The sequence below is a fragment of the Rissa tridactyla genome, chromosome 1 (genome assembly GCF_028500815.1).
Source record: "Rissa tridactyla isolate bRisTri1 chromosome 1, bRisTri1.patW.cur.20221130, whole genome shotgun sequence".
NCBI lineage: Eukaryota > Metazoa > Chordata > Aves > Charadriiformes > Laridae > Rissa > Rissa tridactyla.
Window position 1 is genome coordinate 211820769 of NC_071466.1, and position 24155 is coordinate 211844923.

Genomic DNA, 24155 nt, shown 5'->3' on the forward strand with positions numbered 1-24155 from the left:
GGACTAACACTCAACTCTGTCCATACTTTAAAGGCAAAGAGAGAGATGGAGCAGAGCTATGTTTTATTAAAAGGCTTAAATCACCCGCATCGCCACAGAAACAGCAACGAAAATGACACAGCCCGGAGGGAGAAAGCTTTGGTTTAAATATCTGTAAAGATGTGTGGAAGAAAAGGAAGAGCTCCTGCCTGGGAAAACCACAAGCCTGTCTCAAAGTCTACAAGACTATCTAAGCGGAGGAAGTGAATGAATAACTGTGGCACATGCATGAGTGGCTGAAAGCGCGGCCTGAGCGGTAATTGGCTCTATTGGTGCTCCTTTGATTAGCTGGTTTTGGCTACAGCACTTGTGAGACCCATGCTGAGTTCACAGCACAAAAGTATTCACGCTGCACTGAAGAACGTCTCAGATCAGCCGGTGGATCCCTGCAGAGAAACAGCAAACACAGATCTGAAGGATGCGGTCTCCAGGGAGGGTTTCTAAATCCTTACTTCGTGTCACTAATTCCTTGTTATCCAGAGCTGGAAGAGAATGGGCTCCTGGAATGGATTCAGGTGCTCCTGCTACTTTTTATTACCTTGGAAGTGAGCGAAGAGAGAAGAAAATTGACAGTGTTTCTGCGGAGAGAAATTTAAGAGCAAAATTGTGTTATTCACTGTGATCTGAATGTAGGTGGTTCTAATTCTTTACTAAAATACCGATCTGAAAGTTGCTAATGAACTCAAAGAACAAATAGCCCAAGGGACTAGCTTGTCGGGGTGGGACACTGATGAATCTCTGGAGAGGCTCCTGATAGGGAGAGGTCTCGGCTGGGGAGGGAGAGGGCACGGGAGAAGACGAGCCACCGACAATGGGTACAGAACCAGCAAACATAAATGGAGGAGAACAAGGAAACGGGGCACTTTCAAGTGAGAGGTATTTTTATGTGCAGGCTTGCTTACCTACTGTGTCTGCTCCAGAGTTACGGCCAAGACCTCCTTTCAGCTCATTCAGCTCTGAAGTCAGCTCCAGGGACTCCCACTGTACCCTCAAAACACCAGCATGACAACTCTGCAGGGCGATAGAAAAATTCCAAAGAACATTAATTACTCGCTTCCACACTCGGGTAATCACCACCAAAAAGAGTTGGAGAGCATCAGCCAGAGCCAGAGTATGCCAGCAAATGCTGGGGCGTTTGCCGAGATGGCTCACTGATTCAAACGCTCTGGCCAAATATCAGCAGTTTAATTTAGACTATTAACAGTAACATGAAGGAAAGACACATGTATGTTTTGGGCCTGCGCTGCCCCTGTCCTCCTTCCCAGCTGCTACGTGGTGGCTAACTGAAATGCGAGGAATAGCAGAACAGATCACAGCTTAGATTAGGTATTTCCAAAATGGTTTGAGGACAGTTGACCGTGACTCACTTGCAACACACAGTAACAGAAATGAAGCTTAAATATGAGGCTTTTCTACCCAGAAGGTACTAATCTTGTATATGTGTTCTTTACAATGAGGGTGGTGAGACAGTGGAACAGGTTGCCCAGAGAGGTGGTGGAGGCCCCATCCCTGGAGACATTCAAGGCCAGGCTTGATGAGGCTCTGAGCAACCTGATCTAGTTAAAGATGTCCCTGCTTACTGCAGGGGGGTTGGACTAGATGACCTTTAAAGGTCCCTTCCAACCCAACACGTTCTATGATTCCATGATTCCATGATTCTATATAGGTAGAAGAAATAACATTTGTGTTTCACAAAAGCTAAGAATTTGGTTCCCAGGACAAACCCAACCAACCTGTGGCTACAAACACCTCATCAGCTTCTCGGAGCTCTACCTCCTCAGGAGTAATAACATACCTGTATGTTGCTCCCCACACCCTACACAAGATTCACGTTTCTGAAGCTGCCAAGTTCTGACACCACATAGAAAGACCATGGAGGTACATGGAAAGACCACCTTGGATGGGCTGAACTTCTCTCCCATCACTTGTGGCACTTCTCTCTTTCTTCACATGACCCCCATATCTTTGCCAACGTCTTGAAGCACTGTTTCTCAACAGAAACCTGAGGTTCATACCAGGGCCTCCAAGTACACAAGATTGCACAAAATGCCTCCAGGACTGCCCCAGTTTTGTCTGAAGTCAACATCAGCCTCAGTTCTTTGTTTTTCTCCTTAGTTCTTATTTATGTACCTAAAAACTGTTGAGTGGGGCTCTGAAGCCTTCTCTACCACAGTTTAGACCCTTCAGTTTACCAAAGCAAAAGCAGTTTTTCTTGATGGTTAACACTAAAAAAATATTGAGCTTGTTGGTCTGTTGGGATTTCCTGAGGATGTTTTCTTCAAAAAATTCTTTTCAGGATGGTCTTTTAAGCTTTCCTGAAAGTTGTGAAGCAATTTGTTGATCTTCAAGAAATAGATTATTAAAAAAGTTGGAAAAACTCTAACAGTCATTCTGGACCTTTTGTTAGGAAAAAAAATAAAATCAAAATCTGTTTCTGTTTTAGCAAGAACCAACTTTGCTGTTCTTGTACAAAGCTGTGATGAAATACGTTGTAGGACCATGCCATCAGGAAATATGAATATTACCTTTGTTAAACTCTTCAGCGCACAACTGAGTCTGATGAAGCTACTCCAGAGGGAGACACTTGTCACAGAAGAAGTCTTGTCTCACTGTCATGAACTTGGCTCAGCATTATTTAACTGATGATTCATTATTTTGCACATTATTTTGAATGGCAGTCATGCATGAGGACCCCCTTAAACCGGGCACAGCACGAACGTGGAACAAAAAGGCCCCTTCCACTCCCAAGAGCTCCTAGTCCTTGTGGAGAGGCAGATGGAGACAGACAGACATACAGACAGACAGAGGATGACATTAAAGGAACCAGCTGGGACATGCCATCAAACTTTTAGTAACCATCACAGCTAGGGAGACATTTAAGTGGGACCATGTCTCCATGATATCCATATTCTAACAAAAGATTTAAGCGTCCCATGCCCATTCCTGACTCTGTTATCCCCAGCAAGATCAGATGTGGGAAAAGGAGGATACTGAAATAGAAAAAGGCTATTTTTGGTTGCGAATGGTGCGGAGCCCCTGGGGACCCTCAGGAGAACTTTGTATGAGGAGACAGGGTCAGTGTCTGAGCCATCTGCCAAAAAGCTGGAGAAGCCTAAAGCTGCCTCAGCCAGTTCTGGGGGGAAACGGTGGGAAGCAAAAATGTATTGAGAGATGGCTTTTTAATTTTACCTTTATCACCAGATGCATTTTGAAAAACGATTGCAGGCTGCTGGGAAGAGTTGCTCTACTCCACTTACAAGTTTTTTTTCCATCTTCATCTGAAATGGGAGAAGTGGGTGAGCGGGGCTAGAAGCTTTCCTTCCCCACACATCTTCAGTTTCCCAGACTCTTCTTTCCCAGCAGGAGCTGTGCACAGCCCCCTGCTCCACTGGGACCCTCGCATTCCCAGTGCCCTACGAGCCACCGCTTCACTTCCCAAAGCCCTGGGTGCCACCAGTGCCCACTCGGGACCCGGGGGTGCCTGGCAGCAGCTGCCCCCACCCCGGGGTGCGTTTGCCCTTCGCGTCTCTGCTCTTCTACATCTTGCCTCTTTGCACTCTCCGTCCTGTCCACCTCTTTCCTTTGCATCCCTCCTCTTTGCAACTCTGCCTTTGCATCCCTCCCCTTTGTATCCCTCCCTTTTCACCTCCCCTTTTGCACCTCTCTCATTTACATCCCTCCCCTTTGCCTCTCTGCCCCCTTCGCATCTCTGCCTTTTCCCATCCCTCCCCTTTCCATCTCTGCTCCTCGCATCTCTGCCCCTGTGCACCCCCTGCCCCTCTGCCCCTCGACCCTTTGCATGTTTGCACCGCTGCCTGCTTGGATCTTAGCCCGTCGGGTATCTGCCTCCTGGCACCCTCCACTTTCTCCCCCTTCCCTGCCCCTTTGACCCCCCCCCCGCTCCATTTCTCCTCCTTGCCCCTTCGCAGCCCCGCCTCGCTGCCTCCCTGCTTTTTCCACCCGGGCTCTTTTACACCTCTCCCACTGCCCCCCCGGCCCCCGCAGTCTCCGGAGCAGTCCGCAGCGGCTCCGAGCCGTCCTCCCCCCACCTCCTCATCTCCATCCCCATCTCCATCCGCAACCTCCTTCACCCCCCTCCCCTGCCCTCCCCTGCCCGCCCGCCCCGGCGCGCCCCCGGCCCGGCCGCGGAGCCGCCCGCGATGCCGCCTCCGCCGCGGCTGTTGCCGCTGCTGGTGCTGGGCTTGTGGCTGGGGCTGGGGGGGCGGGCGAGCGGCGGGGGGGGTTGCCAACTGCCAGCCGAGTGGCGACCGCTCAGCGAAGGCTGCCGAGCCGAGCTGGCGGCGATCATCGTCTACGCCCGGGTGCTGGCGCTTCACCCCGACCCCTACGGCGCCTACAACTACCTGCCCTGGCAGAGGGGCCCCGCCGCCGGCCCCCAGCAGGGAGCGGGGGGGCTCTTTTATTCGGCCGAGATCGAGCTGCTGTGCGACCAGGCGTGGGGCAGCATGCTGGAGGTGCCCGCCGGCTCCCGCCTCAACCTCACCGGCCTCGGCTACTTCTCCTGCCACTCGCACACCGTCATGCAGGGCTACGCTTATTTCTTCTTCCTCCGGTGAGTCCCGGCACGGGAGGTGTTTTTTTTTTTTTTTGGGGGGGGGGGGGCGGGGGGAAGGGAGTCCGGGAAGGGTGCGTGTGGGTCGGCATCCCGGCTCCGGGGCATCCCCGAGGGGATGCGCGGCTGCCCCGGCCCGGGAGCGTTGGCTCCGTCCCGCTGCCGCTCTCCCGGCAGAGCCTTCTCCTTTGCTCGTCCACCCACAGTTTCATCGAGCAGAAAAAAAAAAAAACAAAACCCACAAAAACCAACTCCAAACCCATAATATTCCAGCCTTGCCGGGCAGCAGATGTACGGGGAGCTGCTGTTGAGTAGCTCCCGGGTGCTGCTGCTTTTGTTTTTACGGCGGGACGGTCACGGAACTGGAGAGAAGCCAGTGCCTGTTTGCTGAAGTTTGGCATGGGAGCTTAAAACCCATCCCCAAATACTCACCCGATAGCTTTCTCTCGGCTCTCCCAAGTCCCAGGCAAATCCTGACTTGGGGCTCATCGAAAGAATAAGAAAATAAACCACAATGTGGGAACAGAGCCATCGCCGTGACCTTCAATCCAAGAGCATTGCGAAATACTACTCAGTGGCTTGTTTCGAAATACTTGGTATATTCTTACACTGGGTGTGTAACGAAACACAGTCTGATGCTGTCTGGTGCTCAGTCCGTGGCAGTAGCTTTAAACATGTTTTACACAAGTTATTTATTGACTGCTTGAAGGACTACTTGAACTCCGGGATCAAGGGCAATACGATGCAAATTCAGTAGGGACCATGGGCCAAAATATAGATTTGCCTCATTCGTGGGGATTCATTGATGTCTGCAGGGTGGCCCGAGCCTGTTAGGTCCTTATTGCTGCTGCCTGGTCCAGTCCTCCATGGTGGAAATTGCCACCGTGGCAACTAAGTGCCAGGAGAACTGAGCGCCACGTGCCAGCTAAAGGTCGGTCTGTCTGTCTGACTTTGGTGGCACTTGTTGAGCCAGGCTGAAGTACAACGGGTGACTTCTGCGGGAGAGAAAGTGCTGTTCAGCCTCACAGTGGGCTGTCCATGCCGTTTGTGTTTCAGAATGGATGAGAACTACATCCTCCTGCCGCACGGAGTCAACTTCCAGGAGGCGATTTTCCCAGACACACAGGAGAACAGAAGGATGTTTGCCAGCCTTTTCCAGTTTTCTAACTGCTCTCAGGCGCAGCATGTGTTGAGCTTCTCCAGTGACTGGGAGATCCAAGAGGACAACCGGGTAAGGGGTTTATTTGCTCTCCAACGTTTGTTTTCTGAGTGGGCACAGGCAGTCCTATGTCATTTGCAAATGTATATATATGAATGCAGATCAGCGGGTCCCTGATTTTCCCTCGTTTTGCTGGATGCAGACCCCATGCTTTAACTTCAGCTGAAATGTTTAGGAGCAGAGCTTTGCTTTTGTACCTCCATGTTGATCTCATGTAGGGAGAGCAGTGCCTGGGCCATGACAGACTGTAAGGGATTATTCTTGCCTAACTCCACACAACAGCATAAACATCTCCTTCTGAACTAATCACCCTAAGCTGTCTTTGTAGCAGCTGGGGAAAAATTGACTCTTGAGGGCACGGTTCGTCTGAGCGATGAGGGCATGGTTCATCTGAGCGACGCCGGCACCTACTTCTGAAGAAGCTGAATGAAATGCCTCTTTCTCCTCTCTGGGAGGCCACAGCGAGTAGTTCACCCTCTAGGCAATCCTCCCTTAAGAAAGTACGTAATTAGTATGGAAAGTCCAATGATGCCTGTTGTTAGTGGCTTCTGAGCCCTTTTATGGGGCTGTAGTGTGTGTAATAAATGCAGGATTTAAATTAATACTTCCTTGGCAGCAAGGAGTAACCTGCCGTTATGTGTGTGCGTGTTCTGGATGTGCATACGCATTTGCAAAAGTGGAACTTGGAGAGCTGTTTTAACGCCAAACCTTGTTTTATGAGGCTAGTGGTTTCCACCGGTAGCCGAGAACCTTTTAAGCGTCTCTTTAGGTCAGGATGGACAGGACGTGTGCCATCGCTTGCGTCTTCTGTGGGTTCATCCAAGGCACGATGTTTGTGTAGGGCAGCAGATGCACTAGTGGCTTGTTTGGGAGCTGGAGGGAGGGAGCTCGGTAGCTGGCTGAGCCCTTTCCCTTCACCAGCTGGCCCACCGCCAGCGTCCGGAGCTTGAGCTGCTGCGTGGCCGTCTGGCTAGTGACACAACCCTGGCTCCTTGGGATGCCCCTTGGGCAAGTGTTTTCCCACTGCTGATATTTTGGGGAGGGAGTGGACAATGATGATGTTCAAATATGTATTTGGGGAGAGCAGCAGGCGTTGATATTTAAGAGAAAATTAATCATCTTACAATTAGAATGCAGAGACGTAACTGTTGGCTGGGCAAGAAGGGGGGGAGGCATCGAGCCCCAGTCCCAGCCCTGCCTCCTCCCTGCCAGCCCGCAGGCTCCCCAGTGCCCCAAACAACGTATTTGGCAAGTAAAAGCACTGCCGCTGCCAAATCCCCCGATTTTGCTCCGGGGGAGCCAAGTGGCATTAAGGGACCACCAGATCCAACTCTCTGTGTCTGCTTGTGATGCCTCTGCACTGTTCCTGTAGCCGTGCTAAGATAAACGTAGGGGATCTTGATGGGTTGGTGCTGGTTTATGCCAGCGGTGAATCTCGCAGATGTAGCTTCAATGGAAATCACAGGGCAGAAACCCCCAGGGTGAGCTGGGGCAACCGAAAGCGTACGTATCAAAAGTGCATTTCAGCTGTTGCGCTCTTTGACCCCCTGCAGCTGTGAGGAGATTAGGGGGGGGATTAGAGCTGCTGGTGGCACAGAGCGGGGCTGGGGGCTTTACATACTTCGACACCCACCCGTGGAGTGAATTAATTCAGCACAACTGATGGACACTTTGTCTCGCCTTCGTAATGAAAAGTAAAAGCTTCCCCTGCACCAGTTAAAAATAGTTCGGGCTGACTGTGCTCCCATTCAGCTCCTGCATCTGTGTTTGCCCAGCCCAGCGCCGGCTCCCGGCGCCTGTGTGCCCCAGCCCGGGGAGTGGATGGCGTTTCTGGCTGCCACGGTATTGGGAATTTGTTCCCCAGTTTTTCCCAACGCAGGTGCCCTTGTCCAGGGTGCAGCTCTTACTAGCATTTTGCTCCTCTCTTTGCCTTGTCGCATCCGATGGTGACTTTCCCAGTTGCCGCCGCCTCTGCTTGCATCCCGTCACAGTGAAAACAACTTCCATTTCCAAACACGCCCGGCTGAGCTGCCCCGTGCTGGCGCCTGAGCTGAAACCTGTGGCGTGTGCTGGCTTTGTGGCACAAAAAGTGGGCATCACGCGGAGGATTACTCTTGAAGCTTTTTGGAGAAGAGGCTCTTAGGGAGCCTGGGGACATCTGCAATGGTGTCAAGCTGTAAGAACATAGAAAAGGGTCTTCTGATGAGGCTCACACTGCAGTGAGGAGTCAGGGGTCTCACTAGCTGCTGCATCCTGACATAAATTCCTAGTTAAAATCTGTCGTGGTTGTTTTGTGCAGTTGGAGGGAAGAGGTGAAGATGCTGAGATCCTCAGAGCAGAAGACAGCTGGGGCGAAGGTCTGGTGCCAGGAGTTAGTAGCTAACGTTCTGCCTGGGGGTCTTGGGACATCTGTGCGCAGGGGCATCGCGAAAAGTGGCTCTGTCAAAAAGCAGCGTGCCTAGTTAGGTTTGGAATAAAGGAGTGATGAAGCCTCCTGTTTACAGCTGGATCCCGTATTCCAAAAGACTTTTCGAATCCCTGTATTTGCTCATGGCCCCGTGCCCTACTCTTGATCTATTTCTGGGGTGGACGGTTTGAGGAAGAATTCGGTGCTGGAAGCATGTGCAGTTGCAATGAATAATTTGTGTTTGTAGCTCTGGGGTGCTCAGCCAGACGATGAGAGAGCCCCATGATGGATGAACTTCTTTTCCCTCATGTAATGTTGCTCCCAGTGAGAGGTCCCTTCTGCGGGGTGTGTGTGATCCGGCCACGGAGCAGGGGACTCTGCAGTACTGTGTCCAGTTCTGGGCTCCCCAGATCAAGAAGGCCAGGGAACTGCTGGAGAGGGGATAGCAAAGGGCTACCAAGATGATGAGGAGACTGGAACACCTCTCTTATGAAGAAAGGCTGATGGACTTGGGTCTTTTCAGTCTGGAAAAAAGATGGTTGAGGGGGGATCTTATAAATGTTTATAAATACTTAAAGGGTGGGTGTCAGGAGGATGGGGTCAGGCACTTTTCAGTGGTGCCCAGGGACAGGACAAGAGGTGATGGGCACAAACTTGAACATAGGAAGGTCCACCTAAAAATGAGAAGGAACTTCTTTCCTTTGAGGGTGGCAGAGCACTGGCACAGGCTGCCCAGAGAGGTGGCGTCGTCTCTGTCTCTGGAGACATTCAAACCCTGCCTGGACATGTTCCTGTGCAACCTGCTCTGGGTGACCCTGCTCTGGCAGGGGGTTGGACTAGAGGATCTCCAGAGGTCCTTCCAACGCCTGTCATTCTGTGATTCTGTGATTCTGTGATTCTGTGACCCAAAGGTGACTACTGACATGCTATCCTCCTGCTCACCCTCTTCTCTCTGCCATGCTCATTCCATGCAGGCAGCCTTGTCAGGGCTGTCCCAATGGGTGAAATGAAGAAAATCCTGACAGCTCCTTCTCCTCCTCCCAGCAAATGTGTCTGATGATGCAAAAGAGAGAAAAGGGATGTGCACTGGGATGCACAACCTGCCTTTTCCATCACGGGAAAACCCTTTTAGTCTTCAGAAAGCCCCATGGTGCATGGTGAAAGGAGGCCAGACCCAAGGCACATCTTGTTGGGGATAACACATTTGTCATCCTGGGCTTGCTGCTGTCGCTGGAAGCTAATTCCAGCTGCATTTTTAGGCCCCTTGCAGCCTGGGCTGAGAGCCAGGCATTGCTTTCCATAGTTTTCCAATAACCCCACGGTCTCATAAATTCATTCAGGTGCTCGTTCTGGCCACTCTGGAGAGCAACGGTAGCTCTGGCTGTCGTTGCATTGCATTTTGGCTTACAAAATGGCTTTGGAACTTGCATTTTGGCTTCCACTTTTGCAGAGGCAGTAATTAATTGGGCTCCATGCTGACTTTTCTTACAGCCCCTTAGTGATGTTTGCAGACCTCCTGCTTTACTGCGGTTTGCTGTCGCAGCGGTTTCCACAAGGTTCTCGGTGAAGCCCTGAGTTCCCACCAGGCTTGGGGCTGGAGCTGGGTTTGTGAGAGGCTGCAACTTCTTGCAGAGCAAGGGGCCCCTTCTTGCGGCGCGTTGCAGGTACCTGGGTCCCAGGCTTGGCCCAGTGCCAGAGCGGATGTTGGTGGAGATAATACCACAGGAATGCTCTCTTTCCCCTTTGGAGTCACAGTTTCAGTCGATTCTTCCCACCCTCTGCCCCTGGGAGAAGAGCCGTATTTGCCTATCCAAGGAATCTTGAAGTCACAGCAATTTCTTTTAATAAGGTGCTTTTATTAAAGAAAGGAACAATTAAGAAGTAATAAAAACCTAATTAAAATTCTTAAAAGCTCCGTGTTTTTACCCACGTTTCGTGTCGACCCCTGAGGGAAGACCTGCAGACGTATCAAAGAGTTTGTGAAGCCTGACAGCCTCCTGCACGGACAAGACGGGCTGTCCTGTGCCGACTGGTGTGCAGCCTCCGGCTCACCCCTGCCTCGGGAAACCCACCCCAGACGCCTCCTCTCCTTTACCCTCTGCTTCTCCCAATCCCCCTGAAATTGCTCACAAACCATTGTGCGCCGTCCAGTTCTTCTCCGGTGCAGCCGGCGGTGCTGGTGTTTCACTGCTGGTGCTTTTAGGGAGCAGCCTTCCAACTTTTCTTGCTTAAAAAGAGACCGAGGGGGTCAGACTTTTCTGGGGGGAGATGGGGATGAGCATTGGGCAGTGCAGCCAGCATCCTCCTCCGGGGATGGAGAGGGGGAACGGGAAAATCCTGAAGGCCCAGAGCGCATCCGTATGTGCCAATGCCTCTTTCCCATGACAAATTTTTCTTACGGCTAAGTGCTAAATGACACTTTCCGACACTCAGGGGGTTGCTTTCTGCTTGCTCAAGCTGGGGGGTGGGAATCATGGCTGTGGTTTCCCCCCGCCTCGCAGCGCCTGCTGCTAAGCCTGGGGGCGACGCAGTGGATTGGGATTGAAATCCTGCCCCCCTGCAGAGTTTTAACATTTTAGTGCAAATCTAGAGGCTCTAATTTCTCCCCGTGACTTGGCCTTCTGCAGGGTTCTGCGATCTCTGAAATAAGAGCTCGTTGCCTTGTCTGCGCACGAGGGACTCGAGGTCTGGTGGTAACAAGGCCTATAGAAGTGTCAAACAGCGCTTGTCCTTATTTATTATTCTGAGGGGTTTTAACTCCTGGTTTTGTCAACAGGTTGACAGGGAAACGTGGTGTTTTGGCCTCCGTCCCAGCTCGCTGTGAGCGGTGGAGGTGCTCACGACCTGGAGCCGCGCGGTGCTTCTCTTACAGGGCGCCTTCCTCCCCTTTCTTTTCACACGGGAGAGTTGCAAAATGATCCCCGTGTGCATCATAACGAGGGAATTAACAGCAGCGTGTCGAACCGATTGTGAGCAACTGTGAGAGCACTAGCACCCTGATAAAGCCCATGGAAATTAAGGAGTCCATTAACTTCAATTAGGTCTGGCGAGATTGAAGGGGGAGATCATATCTTTTATTAAGCCTCCGTCCCTGCATTGCCTCTCCTCCTCTCAAGCATCGGAGCCATGACCACGGTGTTACTTCAATTGATTTAGATGAACGGACTTCCCTTCTGAGAGACCTCCAGAGATTTATCTGGGTAATAATAAAGCTTTTATGAGAGTAGTCAGTGTCCTAAATAAAAAGGAAGGTAATTAGTGGGTTAGCAGGGCAGTCTACAAATATCTGCTTAGCATCTTTGTACCTGGATCCTCTTCTCCGGTGGCACTTTGGCTGCTGTAACAACCTGATGACCTGAATACGACACCTGCAAGGCTTTGGAGCAGCTGAAAAGGGAACCGGATAAGAAAAGCAACGTAATTGCATAAACGGCCTTGCCATTATTATGCAAAGCAAAAATTAAATGAAACGGCATTCTTCCTCTGCGGAAGTGGAGGAAATAGTTTCAGAGCTATTTGTATTTTAGCAACGGCCGTGTGCATGAACTGGGAGCCACTGGGTCGGATCATTCCCTGAACCCATCTGTGGGCAGCAGCACATTTGCTTAGCAAAGGTCCCAGCTTGGCCCTTCCCTGGTGCCCACGGCTGGGCAGATGATAGCAGGTCTCATTCAGTGACACTTCACAGGACCATGAGGGCTTAAATCACAGAGAAATAGGAGCTTACACAACAGCCCTTTGGGCTACCAGAGAAGGGCTTGCTCAAGTGATGCTTGCCGTGGGGACCTGTTTTGATCCATCTCCCCGGGCAACGTGCCCCTGGAGAGGGGACAAGAAGAAGGCAAGTTGGCATAGTCCCCATAATTTTTCTGACCTCCCTGAATTTGAGTCTGAGCAGTGATTAAATAGTATCGTGGATGGGTACCTGCTGCAGAGATGCACGTGGCATCTCTGGAGATAGCCCGAGCTACCTTGGATGCAGGGACCTGAGCTCTTCCTGCTGGGGCTGACATGGACATCAGTGATGCTGAAGGTGACTCCGCTACATGAGTCATACGAAGCCTGGCCACTAGAAAAAAACCAAACCTAATAACTGTAATGGATTTTGGCTGAAATTTCATCCACAGTATCCACTGATACAAAACGAAAAAGCAGTTTGTTTTTTCTCCTTTAAATTTAAGCGCTTCTGCTCAGGAGGAATTCCCTCTCTGCTCTGAGTATTGGGAAAGGAATTGCAGGACTGGAAAACACTGGTCGTGGAGTCCAGAACCAGCGGTTTGATGGGAAGGACTGGTCTGGAAAAGAGCAGGGAGCAGCCTGGCTTGGTTAAGACAGTTGTCTTTAATAGACATGTACTGGCCTTTTGTGTTTGTTTGTGGCATGAGCTGCACAGAGGATCCTCCCTTCTCTGGCCCTAAGTCACTGGGGAGACAGAAAATATTCTCAGTTCACAACACTGCTGTGTGGCAAGGGCAGGGCAAAAAGACCTCGAAGCAGATGAAAGTAAGGTCCAATACCTAGAGATTTTAAAATCTTGGTTTAGATTGAGTGTCTTGCCCTGCCATTTGTTAGAAGAGTTGTTGTTCCATTAGCATGATAGAAAGCGTACATCGCTTCTGGGTTGTTTTAATTGTGATTTACAGCGCTTTTGTTTCCCTCCCAGAAACCCACCCGGAGTGTACCCCCTCCCTACAATCTGTGTTTAATTTGTATACATGTAAGCAGTATTAAATGAAATGGAGAACTGCTGACAAGCGTCTGGGATGAGGGGAGACCATGCGACAGTTGGTATGTTTCGGTAACATCCCCGAGAGTCATTTGGCATAGAAATGGCATTGACTTATTTCCAAATTTTCCCACCCAGGCTGCGGTAGGGGACTCTTAGAGGTCTGATTGGCATCTCCCTATCAGTTTTCTGTTTTCCCGCGTGTACACAGGCTGCTGAAATACAGAATAAAAGATCATGGAGGAGTGCAAAATAGTCTCATCCATGGGACATTTCCCTTGCATATGGTCTTTCTTATATTTATAGCACCCAGAAGGTGTTCTGAGTGTTTCCTGGGAGAAAAATGGGGAAATTTCTCTCGTTTTAGGGTGTCTCTCAGAGGCACCTTATTTCTGTATCAGGAGGCGGGTTGGCTGACTGCTATATACAATGCAAGAGGGTTGACCTGAGGTAGTGTGGGAGCCTGAAGTTTGATGTCAATTGTGAACAGTCTGAATTTGTGGTTGGATAAGGAGCTTTTTCCACCCATCTGAACTGGGTTCAGGTGACATCCATGACCGGTGGGGAGCTGCTGAGGTAAGGCCACCACTTAGCACCCTCCTGGTACCAACACAGGTGCAGGACAAGGTGAGGGGAGTCCCAGATCAGTGTCCCAGCTTCTGGTGGATGAGTCTGGACCAACTTGCTCCCTATCAAACAATACAAATTATTCCAGAGCATAGCTCTCTTTGATTGTGTCTCAGGCACATCCAAGTACATGATATCCTTAAAAATACCCATTTTCTATCCCGCTGAGCACAGAAATGCCTAGACAGCCATGGGTACGTGTGTGTATGTACATGGCTGCCTCCTCCGAAGGGCGAAACGGCATTCCTTCCAGGAATTGGCAATGAATGAAGACCCACATGGCTCCAGGCTGCTTTTAATTATCCAGAGCCACACCTTAAAGAAGTTCTGCCAAATACACTAAATCATTCTGGATTTCATGGCATGAGGCTATCTGCTGCTATACATGAACTTGGTGGCGAGCAGGCATTTGACCCCAGTCCCTGGACACCTTTTTGGCTCTCAATCTGGCTTCTTCCACCACCACAGGGGTGGGAAAATGCTGGTGGCCACAGAGGCAGCTGGCGGTTGTGGGCTGAGCTCTGCATATTGAGAGGCAAAAAGATGGGGTTGAAGGGACCCCGCTGTGCGTCCTGTGTTTGAGATCCAAGGCTGCCTGGAAGGGTGCTGTACCCTTGGGGTTTCCATCCCAGAGGTGGTTGAAAGACCTACAGTGATGCTGCTGAGCACGAATCCTGCCGCAGGGCTTGCTTAGCTGGACAAAGATATTTTTTGCAAGCCCCCAACTGTTGACTCTTGGCCAAGGGCTGAAGCAATGTGTTTCTTGGTCATGTTAGAAAGATGTAGCTACCTGGCCAGGGTTAACTCCATAGTGTGTAGCACAGGTAGGATGTTGCTGCTGTTGTCTCAGGGAAGGTAAGGGAGATGGGAATTTTCACTGAGCTGGTCACATTTCCTCTGTGTTGGCACAGAAGTGGATGAGGTGGGAGATATCTCCCTTTGGGGAGTCCAATGGAAAGTTTGAAGCTACTTCCATGAGCATCCACATGTGAAGGTGGGCTAGGAATATCTCTCATCTATACCCTCTAGATATGACACTGTTGTGGGAAAAGCAGCAGTCAGAAGACATGAGGAGGCCAAGGCTGACTTTTGTCCCTTGTCTCCTTCCCTGTGTGTGAGTGTTTCAGTGACTCCTCTGCTTTTCTGCCCTGCTGTCCCATTCATGGCCTCCCAGCATGGGAAAGTGTGGGAGGACATCCCACTGCACATAGACTGGGAAGGGTGAAAGCACTGGTCAGCAAGGGAGGCAGCTGGTGGGAACCTGAGTGGTTACTGGAGCTGGGAAATGAAGAGGTGCAGGGCAACACATGCTTGAAAGTGCTTGTGTCCACAGGCAGATCAGTTTCCTTGACACAGATTCCAGTACTGATGGTGCTCCCCCGGATATCTGGGACCTGGCATCCAAGGAGAAAGGTTGAGGCTGGTGTTCCTGTAAGGCGGACATACTATCTTACTAACCCAAGGCAAAACAAAATATGCAGTCCAAAGAAGCAGATCACAGGTGGGTTTTTGACGCAGTCGTGCCTATTATTCATACTTGTCACATGATTTTTCAAACTTAGAAAGTGGAGGTACTGACAGCCTGAGAGCTACTGGAAGATGCTCAGATATGTCTCCTGGCACTGCACATACAGTAATCCACTGGTTATTTTGACTATTTCAGTGCTTTTGGTTGCATTGGGAACATGAGGGAGAAGCAAACACCTGAGTTAGATGCATCCGATTGTTCACCTGCTTAGATTGTCCTAGACCTTGGTTTGGGCTGGCCATTTTGGGGAATACATTCAGAGTGAATGTCAGGAAAGTTTGCTGGGCAGCCAAAATGAATGAGGGAGGTCCCTAAATTCTGTGTTGTTCGGACCAATTGTGGGAGCCAACAACCCACTCTTAAATCTGCGAGTCTGTAGATGTGTTAGATGTTTTTGTGTGTGCAAATCCGTGCTTCGTGATGGCCAGCAGTTGGGAAGGATGATTCATGCGGACCAAGAGTCCCGGGCCATGGTGGTGTCCTTGATGCACACGCTGTTCCTACAGGTACTGTGGGCAGAGCCGGTCTTCGGTTCAGTTGCTGGCCTCAGTCAACCTTGAATCCAGGGAAAAGCCTTTTCTTTCCACTTCTCTCTCTCTCCTGACCAACCTGTGAAATAGATACAGAAAAAGATGGAGCAGAACGTTTATTAAAATCAACAGAGACCAAAATCCAGCTGGCAGCTGGCAGACGGGACACCTGTAATGCTGCCTGTAACCGGATCAGCCATTGTGGCTTGAAGGGAGATGAGACCTTTTAATTTGGGACATATTTTCTCCCAGCCCATGCATTTTGATGTTTATTTTCGCAAACGGCCAGCCAAGTTGGCTCTGAGGCAGCGGTAGTTCGAATCCCTAATGGAAGCTGCAGACGGAGCCTTTTAAAGCCCGTCCTGCCTCCGCCAGCCAAACATCTTTCCAAATTCCCCGGAGAAGTGTCCTTGCGCTGTTGCGCTCATCCAGGAGCAGCCGCGCGGTGCCGGGCTTGGCTTCGCCGCCGGCCCTGGAAACACGCAGCCCCTTGCAGCAGCTAATGTGAAGTGACAAAGCAGAGCGGCCGGTTTGGGGGGGACTGGGAGTATGAGGTTTCAGTGTGACCAATTGCAGCTGGTTGCTGCTCAAATCATTGCAGGTGCCTCTGGCAGCTGAGGCAGTGACTACCTCCTTTTGCTGCTCCAATTTGTGGGCTTTTTTTTGGAAGAACGCTGCTGCAACTGTTAGTCCAGTTACCCGTAAAATGCATGACGGTAGGGAAAAATATACCGAGGGAGGAGCAAATTTCCATGACGCTGTATAATGCGAAGGGGAAATAATATGGTTAGAAAGCTAGGTATGAATTTCTGCCCAAAAAACTTAAGAGCAAGGAAGCAAAAAATATTTCCTGAGACCTGAAAGCGCTTAATGGACTTGTCCTGCAGGATTTTTACATTTCCTAGATCAGTGGGGAACAAGCAGAAGTACTAGCTACTGCAAGGGGGAATGTCAGTGCAGTGTTTTGTATTGAGACAAGATGTGGGACTGAAATGCAAGCTTATACTTACATACTGTCGTCCTCAAACTGACTCATCTTCATCACCGTGCAGGGGTAGAAGGAGGACTGCTCCCATTCTGCAGATGGTAAAAGGGAGGAGGTGTGTTAGGGTCTGTATCCCAGTCCAGTGGAGACAATTCTCTTTGACCTAGAATTTATCCCTACTGGAATTAGAAACAACTGTCTGAACACTTTTTCTGTCTGTAAACTTATTTGTCTAAATCCTGTGCCCTTCCCCTTCCTTCTCCACGTCTTCCAGCCTTGTTGCGCAGGCAGTGCTGTACTTTGAGTGAAGAGATGTGTTCAGATGGGGGACAAATGAGCAGCTGGGGTTTGGTTGCTTGTTCAAACCAAAGCACATCGGTGGCATGAAGCCTGGCTTCCTTCTTCAAGTTTATGGTGACACGTGTCCTCTTTTTTAGCTCAAAACACGAGTTTATCAATCACCTCCATTTGTCTTCACTGTAAACCCATTTCAGAGCAAGTTCATTTGTTTGGCATGCTTTTTGTCTTTCCAGAGCCTCTAGACAGGGTCTGAACAGAGTTTTGTTCTTCTGGGTGTTTTTGATTATATTTTTTATTGCGGAAAAAATTCACTTAGTTGCATAACTGGATGGTAGCCGGGGAGAGAAAGGAAGGAAAGTCAAAACGGAGGGACAAGTTGTGCTGACGTTGACTGAGGATGGGAATAGAAATTCAGATGCTGTGAGTCCCCATTTCCATTACATGGGTAAAGAAGTCCCATTTCAGAGCCTTTGAAGCATGAACATAGCAGCTACCTCCACTCAAAATCCTCCGTTTTGTTGCAGAGCAAGAAAGCTCTTTTCCACCTTAAAAGCGTCGTCTTGGGGTGCAGAAGAGGAGGGTTGATGAGGATGGGACTTAGCCACAGCAACCATGGGGGAGCTCTGCCAGATGCCAGCCTGCGCTTTAAAAGAGCTCTGAGGTCTCAGATGGGTGGGAGAGAGTTTATTCATTGTCTATAAAAGATGCCATAAAGTGAGAATTTGTGTATGTGGCTTATCTGTGGGAAGGAAACAGGCAGCTTATTCTTGGTCTGGAAGTACCTCTGTTGGGGAGGTATCTGCAAGTAGAGACAAAAAAGAAGTAAATGAGGGAAAATTTAAAAAAAACTAAATTGGAAATAAGAAATGAGGAAATAATCCACTGAAATGTGTAGCCAACAGATGTGGTGAAATCTCCAAGGCTTGGGTCAGGCTGGGAGATTGCAGTGGGTCTCAGTCAGAAGAAGACATTCTCCCCTTGCTGCCTGCCTCTGGAGGAAGATCCATTGCACAGGTCATGACATGTCTCTGGGAGGGACTATATAGAGTTTCAGAATGCTCTGTCCATGTCCACTTCTTATTCCTCAAACTGGATGGCTGTGGTGAGAGTAGTGACTTGCTGCCTCTGGAGAGGGTTTGGATCCCTCACGCTGTGGCTGAGCAGCTCCAGGAGGTAGCAGATAGCATCCACAGCCCACCTCCATCAGCTGGATTTGAAAAGACAACCCGGAGGTGAATTCTTCTAAAAATCACTTGCAAGTTCCCTGGGTGCTTCAGACAGCCACAGCCACAGTGGACGTGAATGCTGATGTTGGGGAAAGCCCGCGGATCGGAAATGAACAGTCTTAAGGAGACCCCAGGGAAGAGGTGTTACTACCGCCAGGGATTGGGTTTCTGCCCTTTTACATGTTTTAGGCTCGGGCACGTTTTGCCTGAGTTCAGAGAACACTTCATGACCTGTCCCTTGAAATCCTAATTGAGCCTGTGTTTTCTTAAGTCTCGATTTCAAAGGGCAGGGGAACAAATGTGATTCTTGGTTCTTTTCCCAAAGGTGCGAAACTGTAGATTAAATGTATCCTGGAAATCACATTTTATGCTCAAATCTTTCCCGCTGCAATAAAAATGGCTCAAAACCACATCCAGTGACAAAACCCTCCTATATTTAACCCATGTCTAGAAGCAGCGAAAATACTGACGGGAAATGTCCTGGTGCCTCCAAGTCAGTGGCACTCTGGAGCTGCTGGAACACATCCTGCTCCTTACGGACAGTCATCGCTTCAGAAACACATTACAGATGTTGAGGATGTGAAGGAGCTGGCTCCTTCCATCCCAGCGTTAGGACAGAGAAGGGCTAAAACTAAAATCCCCAACTGGAGGTGTCCCTGAGGCATTTGCCTGCCTGTTCTGTGTCTGGATTTCAGGATTGACCCCTGGTTCCTGCTCATTCTCAGAAATGTCTGAAACGGGAGAAGCCTCCCGTGGTCGCTGCTAACGAAGTGGTGTTTATCACGCTCTGGTAATTGCATCCGCTATGGTATTTACAGCATTTCCTATGTTTTGAAACGGAGAGATCCCAGGCTTGCCCAGGGCTAATTGTGTACTCTAACCTGCTCCTAAGCCCACACGTAGCTTTAAACATTAACATATGCATTGGCAGTGCCCAGGGTGGACCCCAACCCCACCACTACCGAGCTGGGAATGTGACTATTGCTGTCTTAATGTTTGCTTTCGGCATTTATCAGGGGCGGTAGCTTGTCCCTTCCTCTACAGATCCTTTTTAGATCTTTGCAGGTCTTTTTCTATCTTGGAAAGATGCAGGCAGTCCTTGTGGGCAGTGGTACAGGCAAACAATGGGTCGAGGGAGGGGAGGCAGGTTCTCAGTCTAGCTAAATGAGGATTCAGAGCAATTCCGGAGTCCAAGAGCAGAACGGAGGTTGTTGCAGATTCGTCCTGTGCTTTCAGCGAGAAGTTCATCTCTGTCTACCCTAGGAGGTCACCAAGCAGATGTTCAAGTGTGGTATTCTTCTATTCAACATCTTGGAAATGTGCTTTCAGTTAGTGTAACGTACCACTAAAAGAAAAAAAAAATAAAGTTTTTTCTTTTTTCCACCCTCAAGCCCAAAAAGTTAGGAGATGAAGCTGGCTGGGTGTCACTGGTAGTTCAACCCCTGGGCGGGAATCAGCGGTCAGACAGGGGTACCTACCTTATGGGAGTAACTCAACTGCCTGAATGGCAACTGCCTGTTACCATTTGAGATGCCCAAGGGGATCTGAGAGACCAGGAACAGCAGAAAACCTGCTGCTCATCACTGAAACATCACCTTCTCCAAGGGGCAGCTGGAAACCACATAGGCATTTCGGGTGGCAGGAGGTGTCACAGGGTGGGCAGCTGGATCACACTTCTAGGCAGGGCAAACAAAAGAAGATAGAGACCAGTTCAGTGGACCAGAGAAAGGTGTTTGCTTTAGGACAAGCTGAGCAGTCATCTGTGTTCCTCTGCAGATGTCTTAAGCACACTAAGTTGTCCAAGAAGCAGCTAGACACCTTGTTTGGGCTCTAGATCTCCACCGGCTTATGAAAACTCAAGACACTGATCTTTATAGACAACTACTTGTTGACTACTTAGTCTGTGAGCTGAAATCTATCCCATGTTTTGCTCACATTTTTACTTGTGAGAATTGCCAACAGAAATACTACCTACAGAAATGCTGGAGAAAACAGAGCTATGTGATACCAGCGTTGTGTCCTCTGCTTTGCAGCACTAATGCTTCCTCTGTGCATACGTTGATATTGAAGCGACAGGTTAAAGGAATGTGCGTCTTGTGGCACATAAAACATGGTATGGCCTCGTGTGAGTCCTAAGTGAAAAGGCTCCACTGAAAACCCAATAAGAAGCAATTGGTGGCTTTCTCCTAGAGGTAAAGGCTATTTCTGGTATGGAGCTCCAGATCTTCAATGCCATGGCTGCAAGACCTTTCTGTGTAGTTAGGGGAGTATCTCTGTCACATCAGGGTATGGTGAGAAGGCAGATGTTTGACTGCTAAAGTCTTTAGCTCTTTTGAGCTTATATTGTGGTCTGGCCTTGGCCCCATATGGACTTATTAGGGACTAAAAGGCACTGACGTGGTCCTGGAGTGTTTACGCTACAACACCCTGACCATGACTACGGCTCTGTCCCACTGCCTGCTTTTCCTGGATATAGCAGTTCTGGGCTTAGATTCAGTGGATTCTGGAAAAGTGAAGAGTTCGAAACAAGCGCTGCAGCCTGCCTGGGGTCCTCCTTCCATATCTGTTGCTGTGTGGAGCAGGTGGCTTGAATTTGGCTGGAGCTTATGGTACATTTTGGAGCCTTTATCTTCTAGTTTATAAAGCCTTTTGGATATGATTTGCTGAATGCATGTAAGATGTTGAGTTTTATTTTGTGGATTTAAATCCAATCTTCTAAATTGCTTTAAAGTAATTCCTTTTGTTTTGAAATTCCAAAGCCCCTACCTCTCCCTTTTTTAAATGCTTGTGGTCAATTACAGACTGATTTAGGAAATGGTGCAAAACATATAAATAAATCAAAAAGCATTTTTCAAAATGGTGTTAGGAAAAGAAAAAAAAAAGAGGACACATATGTTATCAATACTTTATCAAAAGGTAACGATGTCTCTGACCATAGAAAACCTTAGACTCCAAAGCTTGCAGTAACAATTGGAATAAGCTTTATAATCCAGGCAACATTGTTGAAACCATCATGTAAGACGACCTTTTTACATAGGGCGCTCTGAATTACTTCAGCATTTATTTTAGGGCTTTTTCTGTTTGGTCTCCAAATACATACTCTAGATGGGACTCTGAACTTGTTTTTTCCATGCATTTTAGGTATAAATATTCTGGTTTGGGATTGGCTTCTTGTTTGGATTTTTTTTGAGTAATTGAAAGGAGTTAGAGAGCTTGTCTTCTTCAGTATTGCTCACAAAATGTGAGTAAGGACTGAATTTCATTGCATGTAGGGCTCTAAAGCGCTGCAGCCAGCAGCGGAGTGGAGTATAGGAGCCTTTTGACAGGTGCTTCAGTATTGGAAGCCCTGCATTGAAGCAAAATAGTGTCTTCTGAGGAAAAAATGGAGAATACAAGTTGGGGCTACAAAAGAAGTGTAGGATATCTGCTGGTTTGACTTTAAAAGTTTGAAATAGAAATCAAATTATATTCAAGCAAAGCAAGCTATTGAGTAGCCAAATCTACTGTGCTTTGTACCGTCTACTTGGTGGAAACAGTTTGGGACCTTGTCTCATGTCCACTGAAACTCATGTTGACTTTAAAGGAAGAGGAAGCATATCTTAAGGAATATAGTCCACTTTCTCCTCCTCCTGAGCCTGCACCTGTAATTTGAGAAGTGTGTAATCCGTGGTTGCGATTGCAGAAGTTGGTAAGAGGCACTTTGGGCACTTTTGGGCTGGAGAAAACTAAAGATGCTGTGCAGAAGGACCAGCCAAGCCAACCACAATGTTGCTTCTCTTTGTGGGGTTTGAATAGAGGATTGCTCCATGCCAGACAAAGGAGACATGATTTTGTGGAAAACTCTCCATTTCTGGAAAAGGAAAAGGGCAGGAGACAGGGTTGTCTCTTGCCACAATGAAGCAAGCAGTAGCATGGTGCCTGAAAGATATCAATGATTCTGTGAAGATTTGCTCTTGTCAGGAGCTAAAACACTGTATCGGTTTATATTGCCTCAAACCATTATTTAGAATTTGTCATTCCTTACGTGACCCCATTTCTGGTGAGAGTTGAACTGGAAGTAGAAGATCCAACCAGATCTAAGAAGCTTGAGCATCATCTTTCTAAATTAAAAGATCAATGAACCTAGTAGTTGTAGTAGTTTAAAAGCCTGGTCGACCCCTTGAAGGGAACAGTGAGTCATGCCGTAGTTAGTAGAAAGGCCTAGGAAACGTAAACTTTCCAAGGACGAGCAGTTAAGAAAAATTGATGTGATTTGTTCTAGGGACGGGTTTGCTTAGCTGGGCTGATCCTCAAGCTTTCAGCTGCAGGCTCCTCAGGTGTTGAGTTGCTGGCATGGTGGATGCTGCAGGGGTCAGGGCTTGTTGGATAAAGGATTTCTTAGACAACTTCACTCATATGTTAATACCTATTATGTAGACACCTAGAGCAGGATTTGGTTACCTAACCATAGGATCCTTAGGCCATTTGAAATGCCCTAGGCTGGCCAAGACCTTTGCAAGGCTGGCAGATATGTCACAGGAGTTGTGTAAAGCTCTAAACCATCTGCAGTGGCAGATGTTGGGTAGAAACCCACCTGCAAATGCATATCACATGAAATACGCACCCCCTGAAATGAAGGTAGACACCTCCATTTGGGCAACTGGATTGTCTCTTTAGAGTAAGGTGTCTAGCCTGGAGCTGAATCCAGACCTAGAGGACATGAAATTGAACAAAGGACCATAAAAAGTATTTTTTTCTGCTCATCTCAAAAAGGTTTTGAATGGATTTGGCTTGAAGAATCAAAGTAATCATGAAAAAAAAAAGTCACAGTACTCTTGAAGAGTTTTGTTTTCGTATTGGTCTACATGCTGTTCTAGTGAAGAGGAACTTGGTCATGGAGTGCCATTGGGGTGGAGAAAACACATTTTTACCTGGTGTGGCATCATGCCCATTGACCGATGACCTCACCCTTCAGAAACTTCACAAAGTGAAATCCAGAGTGAATTGGAGTCATGCATAAGGGAACTTCCTGAGAAACCACCAAGAGAGCGCCCAGAATTTACAGGTTGCTTCAGCATCGCTTTTCCTCTGCCGATGGGCCACAAAGAAAAACTGCGATACCAAATCCAGGGGCTGGAGTCCTGCGTAGAAGCTTGCTCATGGAGCTCTGTGTGCAGCAGTGGAGCAGGTTCCATACCTTCAACCAGGTATCTCTTCTCAGTGCTTTTCTGGAGGGGCTTCTCCACCTGCTCACAATAACAGGATCCGGAGGAGACCGGCCTCATCCACCAAAGGTCAGCTTTTATCGGTACCCCTCCCCAGCACAGTACTGGCTTTCAGAAATTCCCAGGAGTTCAGGTAAATATTTGACTACTGTTAACCAGGGCAGAGTGACATGGAGAGGATGCCAGAAAAATCCGATGAACAGCTTAATGGCTGAGAGTTCAGGTCTGTGAAATCAGCAGAGGTTCATCAAACACAGGAGTCTCACCCAACCTCTGGTCCTGGAGTTTTTGTGTTGGAAACCAAATCATCTGCTTGGGAGGCCATGCTCCTGACATGGGAACAGTGATATAGACTACTCATAAAAAAAAGCCACTGCAAATTGTGGCCATAAGAGAAAAATACTAAAGAGCAGTGCGGTTTGGAGCTATAGGTAAGCCAAGGGGGGGCTTTTGATAACTGTTACTTCATGGCCCCTTGTCTGTCATTTGCCTAATTTCCAGGGGGAACCGAGTAGGAGAATGAAAGTCTCCATTCACGACCTCATTTATGGCTGTTTCAATTTTCTGGGATGACATGCTCAGACATAGTCGCAAGCAGCAAACCGGTGTGGCAGGCATTAATAAATCAAGATGACTCATGCTTCCTGGTGTCTCACGCACAAGTGTTTAGAGGGGGAAATACAACAGAAGATAAGAGTAGGAAACCAATTTTCTTAAAATTATCCTTAGAAGCTTCCATCGAGGTGAAATGCGGGGGTGAGTTTCTTCAGTTAATATCCTTGAGCCAAGCA

The 24155-nt window shown here is 48.7% G+C and overlaps 1 protein-coding gene and 1 long non-coding RNA gene across 3 annotated transcripts in view; one reads left to right on the forward strand and one right to left on the reverse strand.

Annotated features, from left to right (window-relative positions):
* Nucleotides 1-479: 479 nt before the first annotated feature.
* On the reverse strand, nt 480-5144 carry LOC128904475 (uncharacterized). The gene is made up of 4 exons (XR_008464506.1): nt 5045-5144; nt 3229-3317; nt 942-1050; nt 480-617 (listed from the first exon to the last, which is right to left on the reverse strand). It is a non-coding gene; the product is annotated as an uncharacterized LOC128904475 (long non-coding RNA).
* The window catches only part of CCDC3 (coiled-coil domain containing 3), a 48428-nt gene continuing 28472 nt past the window's right edge, over nt 4200-24155 (forward strand). For both annotated transcript variants that reach the window (XM_054188883.1, XM_054188882.1), the window contains exons 1-2: nt 4200-4612; nt 5669-5843. In XM_054188883.1, the coding sequence (XP_054044858.1) occupies nt 4200-4612; nt 5669-5843 (588 nt within the window). The remainder of the gene's footprint in view (nt 4613-5668; nt 5844-24155) is intronic.